The sequence below is a fragment of the Pseudorasbora parva genome, chromosome 21 (assembly GCF_024679245.1).
Source record: "Pseudorasbora parva isolate DD20220531a chromosome 21, ASM2467924v1, whole genome shotgun sequence".
Taxonomy (NCBI): Eukaryota; Metazoa; Chordata; class Actinopteri; order Cypriniformes; family Gobionidae; genus Pseudorasbora; species Pseudorasbora parva.
The window spans coordinates 1,685,747-1,693,836 of record NC_090192.1 but is presented as its reverse complement, the minus strand read 5'-3'; the positions used below and the strand labels follow the sequence as shown (position 1 = coordinate 1,693,836).

General features: G+C 40.8%; 1 protein-coding gene across 4 annotated transcripts in view; it reads right to left on the bottom strand.

The window, feature by feature from the left end:
• The window catches only part of abcc3 (ATP-binding cassette, sub-family C (CFTR/MRP), member 3), a 120,370-nt gene that overhangs the window by 46,792 nt on the left and 65,488 nt on the right, over positions 1-8,090 (bottom strand). For all 4 annotated transcript variants that reach the window (XM_067430115.1, XM_067430116.1, XM_067430118.1 and 1 more), the window contains 2 exons: positions 7,549-7,636; positions 7,338-7,404 (listed from right to left, as the gene is read on the bottom strand). In XM_067430115.1, coding sequence (XP_067286216.1) covers positions 7,338-7,404; positions 7,549-7,636 — 155 coding nt within the window. The remainder of the gene's footprint in view (positions 1-7,337; positions 7,405-7,548; positions 7,637-8,090) is intronic.

Below are 8,090 nucleotides of genomic sequence, written 5' to 3'. Positions count from 1 at the left end.
ATTATGACTGTAGATGGTATGATGGGCCTGTACTTATGACCGGTAGACTTGTTGATGGCCTGTATTATGACTGTTGATGTATGATGGCCTGTAATTATGACGGTAGATGGTATGATGGCCTGTATTATGACTGTAGATGGTATGATGGCCTGTATTATGACTGTAGATGGTATGATGGCCTGTATTATGACTGTAGATGGTATGATGGCCTGTATTATGACTGTAGATGGTATGATGGCCTGTATTATGACTGTAGATGGTATGATGGCCTGTATTATGACTGTAGATGGTATGATGGCCTGTATTATGACTGTAGATGGTATGATGGCCTGTATTATGACTGTAGATGGTATGATGGCCTGTATTATGACTGTAGATGGTATGATGGCCTGTATTATGACTGTAGATGGTATGATGGCCTGTATTATGACTGTAGATGGTATGATGGCCTGTATTATGACTGTAGATGGTATGATGGCCTGTATTATGACTGTAGATGGTATGATGGCCTGTATTATGACTGTAGATGGTATGATGGCCTGTATTATGACTGTAGATGGTATGATGGCCTGTATTATGATGTAGATGGTATGATGGCCTGTATTATGACTGTAGATGGTATGATGGCCTGTATTATGACTGTAGATGGTATGATGGCCTGTATTATGACTGTAGATGGTATGATGGCCTGTATTATGATGGTAGATGGTATGATGGCCTGTATTATGACTGTAGATGGTATGATGGCCTGTATTATGACTGGTAGATGGTATGATGGCCTGTATTATGACGGTAGATGGTATGATGGCCTGTATTATGACGGTAGATGGTATGATGGCCTGTATTATGATTGTAGATGGTATGATGGCCTGTATTATGACTGTAGATGGTATGATGGCCTGTATTATGACTTGTAGATGGTATGATGGCCTGTATTATGACTGTAGATGGTATGATGGCCTGTATTATGACTGTAGATGGTATGATGGCCTGTATTATGACTGTAGATGGTATGATGGCCTGTATTATGACGGTAGATGGTATGATGGCCTGTATTATGACTGTAGATGGTATGATGGCCTGTATTATGACGGTAGATGGTATGATGGCCTGTATTATGACGGTAGATGGTATGATGGCCTGTATTATGACTGTAGATGGTATGATGGCCTGTATTATGACTGTAGATGGTATGATGGCCTGTATTATGACGGTAGATGGTATGATGGCCTGTATTATGACGGTAGATGGTATGATGGCCTGTATTATGACGGTAGATGGTATGATGGCCTGTATTATGACGGTAGATGGTATGATGGCCTGTATTATGACTGTAGATGGTATGATGGCCTGTATTATGACTGTAGATGGTATGATGGCCTGTATTATGACTGTAGATGGTATGATGGCCTGTATTATGACTGTAGATGGTATGATGGCCTGTATTATGACGGTAGATGGTATGATGGCCTGTATTATGACTGTAGATGGTATGATGGCCTGTATTATGACTGGTAGATGGTATGATGGCCTGTATTATGACGGTAGATGGTATGATGGCCTGTATTATGACTGTAGATGGTATGATGGCCTGTATTATGACGGTAGATGGTATGATGGCCTGTATTATGACTGTAGATGGTATGATGGCCTGTATTATGACTGTAGATGGTATGATGGCCTGTATTATGACGGTAGATGGTATGATGGCCTGTATTATGATGGTAGATGGTATGATGGCCTGTATTATGACTGTAGATGGTATGATGGCCTGTATTATGACGGTAGATGGTATGATGGCCTGTATTATGACTGTAGATGGTATGATGGCCTGTATTATGACTGTAGATGGTATGATGGCCTGTATTATGACGGTAGATGGTATGATGGCCTGTATTATGACTGTAGATGGTATGATGGCCTGTATTATGACTGTAGATGGTATGATGGCCTGTATTATGACGGTAGATGGTATGATGGCCTGTATTATGACGGTAGATGGTATGATGGCCTGTATTATGACGGTAGATGGTATGATGGCCTGTATTATGACGGTAGATGGTATGATGGCCTGTATTATGACGGTAGATGGTATGATGGCCTGTATTATGACTGTAGATGGTATGATGGCCTGTATTATGACTGTAGATGGTATGATGGCCTGTATTATGACGGTAGATGGTATGATGGCCTGTATTATGACTGTAGATGGTATGATGGCCTGTATTATGACGGTAGATGGTATAATGGCCTGTATTATGACGGTAGATGGTATGATGGCCTGTATTATGACTGTAGATGGTATGATGGCCTGTATTATGACTGTAGATGGTATGATGGCCTGTATTATGACGGTAGATGGTATGATGGCCTGTATTATGACTGTAGATGGTATGATGGCCTGTATTATGACTGTAGATGGTATGATGGCCTGTATTATGACTGGTAGATGGTATGATGGCGTATATTACGGTAGATGGTATGATGCCTGTATTATGACTGTAGATGTATGATGGCCTGTATTATGACGGTAGATGGTATGATGGCCTGTATTATGACTGTAGATGGTATGATGGCCTGTATTATGACTGTAGATGGTATGATGGCCTGTATTATGACTGTAGATGGTATGATGGCCTGTATTATGACGTAGATGGTATGATGGCCTGTATTATGACTGTAGATGGTATGATGGCCTGTATTATGACGGTAGATGGTATGATGGCCTGTATTATGACTGTAGATGGTATGATGGCCTGTATTATGACGGTAGATGGTATGATGCCTGTATTATGATGGTAGATGGTATGATGGCCTGTATTATGACGGTAGATGGTATGATGGCCTGTATTATGATGGTAGATGGTATGATGGCCTGTATTATGACGGTAGATGGTATGATGGCCTGTATTATGACTGTAGATGGTATGATGGCCTGTATTATGACTGTAGATGGTATGATGGCCTGTATTATGACTGTAGATGGTATGATGGCCTGTATTATGACTGTAGATGGTATGATGGCCTGTATTATGACGGTAGATGGTATGATGGCCTGTATTATGACGGTAGATGGTATGATGGCCTGTATTATGACGGTAGATGGTATGATGGCCTGTATTATGACGGTAGATGGTATGATGGCCTGTATTATGACTGTAGATGGTATGATGGCCTGTATTATGACTGTAGATGGTATGATGGCCTGTATTATGACTGTAGATGGTATGATGGCCTGTATTATGACTGGTAGATGGTATGATGGCCTGTATTATGACTGTAGATGGTATGATGGCCTGTATTATGACGGTAGATGGTATGATGGCCTGTATTATGACTGTAGATGGTATGATGGCCTGTATTATGACTGTAGATGGTATGATGGCCTGTATTATGACGGTAGATGGTATGATGGCCTGTATTATGACTGTAGATGGTATGATGGCCTGTATTATGACGGTAGATGGTATGATGGCCTGTATTATGACTGTAGATGGTGATGGCCTGTATTATGACGGTAGATGGTATGATGGCCTGTATTATGACGGTAGATGGTATGATGGCCTGTATTATGACTGTAGATGGTATGATGGCCTGTATTATGACTGTAGATGGTATGATGGCCTGTATTATGACGGTAGATGGTATGATGGCCTGTATTATGACTGTAGATGGTATGATGGCCTGTATTATGACTGTAGATGGTATGATGGCCTGTATTATGACTGTAGATGGTATGATGGCCTGTATTATGACTGTAGATGGTATGATGGCCTGTATTATGACGGTAGATGGTATGATGGCCTGTATTATGACGGTAGATGGTATGATGGCCTGTATTATGACTGTAGATGGTATGATGGCTGTATTATGACTGTAGATGGTATGATGGCCTGTATTATGATGGTAGATGGTATGATGGCCTGTATTATGACTGTAGATGGTATGATGGCCTGTATATGACTGTAGATGGTATGATGGCCTGTATTATGACGGTAGATGGTATGATGGCCTGTATTATGACTGTAGATGGTATGATGCCTGTATTATGACTGTAGATGGTATGATGGCCTGTATTATGACTGTAGATGGTGTGATGGCCTGTATTATGACGGTAGATGGTATGATGGCCTGTATTATGACTGTAGATGGAATGATGGCCTGTATTATGACGGTAGATGGTATGATGGCCTGTATTATGACGGTAGATGGTATGAGGGCCTGTATTATGACGGTAGATGTATGATGGCCTGTATTATGACGGTAGATGGTATGATGGCCTGTATTATGACTGTAGATGGTATGATGGCCTGTATTATGACTGTAGATGGTATGATGGCCTGTATTATGACGGTAGATGGTATGATGGCCTGTATTATGACTGTAGATGGTATGATGGCCTGTATTATGACTGTAGATGGTGTGATGGCCTGTATTATGACGGTAGATGGTATGATGGCCTGTATTATGACTGTAGATGGAATGATGGCCTGTATTATGACGGTAGATGGTATGATGGCCTGTATTATGACGGTAGATGGTATGATGGCCTGTATTATGACGGTAGATGGTATGATGGCCTGTATTATGACGGTAGATGGTATGATGGCCTGTATTATGATGGTAGATGGTATGATGGCCTGTATTATGACTGTAGATGGTATGATGGCCTGTATTATGACGGTAGATGGTATGATGGCCTGTATTATGACTGTAGATGGTATGATGGCCTGTATTATGACTGTAGATGGTATGATGGCCTGTATTATGACTGTAGATGGTATGATGGCCTGTATTATTACGGTAGATGGTATGATGGCCTGTATTATGACGGTAGATGGTATGATGGCCTGTATTATGACGGTAGATGGTATGATGGCCTGTATTATGACTGTAGATGGTATGATGGCCTGTATTATGACTGTAGATGGTATGATGGCCTGTATTATGACGGTAGATGGTATGATGGCCTGTATTATGACGGTAGATGGTATGATGGCCTGTATTATGACGGTAGATGGTATGATGGCCTGTATTATGACTGTAGATGGTATGATGGCCTGTATTATGACTGTAGATGGTATGATGGCCTGTATTATGACGGTAGATGTATGATGGCCTGTATATGACGGTAGATGGTATGATGGCCTGTATTATGACGGTAGATGGTATGATGGCCTGTATTATGACGGTAGATGGTATGATGGCCTGTATTATGACGGTAGATGGTATGATGGCCTGTATTATGACGGTAGATGGTATGATGGCCTGTATTATGATGGTAGATGGTATGATGGCCTGTATTATGACGGTAGATGGTATGATGGCCTGTATTATGACGGTAGATGGTATGATGGCCTGTATTATGACGGTAGATGGTATGATGGCCTGTATTATGACTGTAGATGGTATGATGGCCTGTATTATGACTGTAGATGGTATGATGGCCTGTATTATGACGGTAGATGGTATGATGGCCTGTATTATGACGGTAGATGGTATGATGGCCTGTATTATGACGGTAGATGGTATGATGGCCTGTATTATGACTGTAGATGGTATGATGGCCTGTATTATGACTGTAGATGGTATGATGGCCTGTATTATGACGGTAGATGGTATGATGGCCTGTATTATGACGGTAGATGGTATGATGGCCTGTATTATGACGGTAGATGGTATGATGGCCTGTATTATGACGGTAGATGGTATGATGGCCTGTATTATGACGGTAGATGGTATGATGGCCTGTATTATGATGGTAGATGGTATGATGGCCTGTATTATGACGGTAGATGGTATGATGGCCTGTATTATGACGGTAGATGGTATGATGGCCTGTATTATGATGGTAGTTTAACAAACTCAGGGTTACAGGATTAGTTCTGAGTTGACAAAACCAAAACCAGTCTATTCAGGCGTTGATCCTGAGTTCAGGTAGCCTGACTCTGCCCTCCTACGTACTTCCGCACAATTTTCATTCTTCTTCTGTACTCCGTCTGGGACTGCGGTGTAGTCTTAGGTTTTCTCCGAACAAATATTTACCGATCCAATCAGCGAACAGAGGGATTGTCTGAGAACGATGATGTTAATATCGAGCGCTAGTTTGAATTGTAGTTCAGTAATGGCGGCGGAGAAAGATGCGTATGAAACCATGATGTTGTGGCCGTCCTCCCCAACAGGATCAATATCAAATATTAGGTACTGGATCACTTGATGTAGAGATGGTTGCTGCTCGAGTTAAAGTTGAATTTTCATATTTTAATATGGTTAATAATGTATTAGATTTTTCAAATATTTGGGCTGTTGGAAATGTTTTGTGTGAAGTTGATGATGGAGAGTTTATTTTTATTTTTAAGTGTGGTTTGTTAAATTGAGGTTATGTTGAAGTGAAAATTTAATGAATAATTTTGTGATACAATAAAGTTTTGTTAAACCACTCTCTCTCTCTCTCTCTCTCTCTCTCTCTCTCTCTCTCTCTCGCTCTCTCTCTCTCTCTCTCTCTCTCTCTCTCTCTCTCTCTCTCTCTCTCTCTCTCTCTCTCTCTCTCGCTCTCTCAATGCTTGCAAAGTTCTCAAATGGCTTAACTGAGGCCTATTTGTGGTTGGCTGGTTGGTGTTCAGTTTTGCAAGTAAGTGTCTTCAGGTGTGTATTTGAGTGGTTGCAATTGCACGATGTGTGTTGTATTTTGGATGCATGTGTTTTCCAAATGGCACCCTGAGATTTCATTTTTGAACAGTCTTATGTATGAACTAGAGTGTAGTTTGCAGGACCGAGTGTGTGGCATAAAGGCGTAAGTGTGTTGCAGAATTGCAACCAGAGTGCAAAGCAGCGCTTTTGTTTAAGGAATGGGTACATGTGTTTGAGGTACGGTAACAAAAGCTTCAAGTTGTTAGTCTAAGCATGGGTCTATAGTGTTCAAGCAACGGGCAAAAACTGTAAAGCTCATGTGCATGTGAAGGCAGGCGTCCCAAAACATTCGACAATATAGTGTCAGTCTCATGGAAACGATTCTGCAGCCAATCAAGGTTAGTTTAGGCCTTTATAGAAGTGTTTTGTTTTGAGCACACTTGACTTTACTGGATCTTCCTGTGCAAGTTGTGTCCAAATCTCTTATATGGAGATAATGTGTGTGTATTATGCTAATTAGGACCTGCTGACTTGCCTCCTTCATTTACAATGGACCTGTTTCGAATTTCCAGTTCAATAGTGGTGCACAGAAACTACAATAAATATATTAAACTCACCATTTACTCTCCATTAGAGCGAGGATAACAATGAATACAAGTATGAACGCAACATTATGAGCCGGTGTTTTGTGAATATTGAGATCTTACTTGTCAAGAGTGACTTCGTCTTGTTTGGCCCATGCAAATTTCCCATCGACAACCGTCACGGCGTATTCTGAGGAGAGAGAAGCGTGAGTAATCTGAAACGCGAGTTCAGTCATGACTCAGCATGAAGAAAAGGAAACAGATTTCACGATGATTCAGCGTGAGAACAAGAACTGAAGCATGTGTTTGCATGTCAGCGAAGCAGCTTTATTACCTGAAGGCGTGTTTCTTCGGTCAACATTCTCTGGATCCAGCTCATCGTGACTCAGGAAATCCTGGATGCGCTTCAGAGACACGCTGGCCTGTTGAAGAGTTCAGACAAAACAATGAGTGATGAAGTGGGACAGCACTGCAAAAAATGCTTTTCTTACTTAGTATTTGTGTCTTGTTTCTAGTCTAAACATCTAAAAATTCTTACATTAAGAAGCATTTACTAGACAAGCAAAAGTAATTGTCTTGTTTTGGGGAAAAATAACTCAAAATGAAGAGAGTTTTTGCTTAAAATAAGATAAATAATCTGCCAATGGGGTGAGAAAAATAATCTTGTTTTCTGTTTGAATTAAGATTATTTTTCTCACCCCATTGGCAGATTATTTATCTTATTTTATTTTTTTGCAGTGAGAGCTCATTTTGAAGAAGCGCTAAACACCTGAATCATGAGCTCATTCCGGGAATATACTGTGGGGAATATTTCACAATCGTTCAAACAGTGAAACAATCAGAACTCTGAATTTCCCACACACACAAACTTTATAA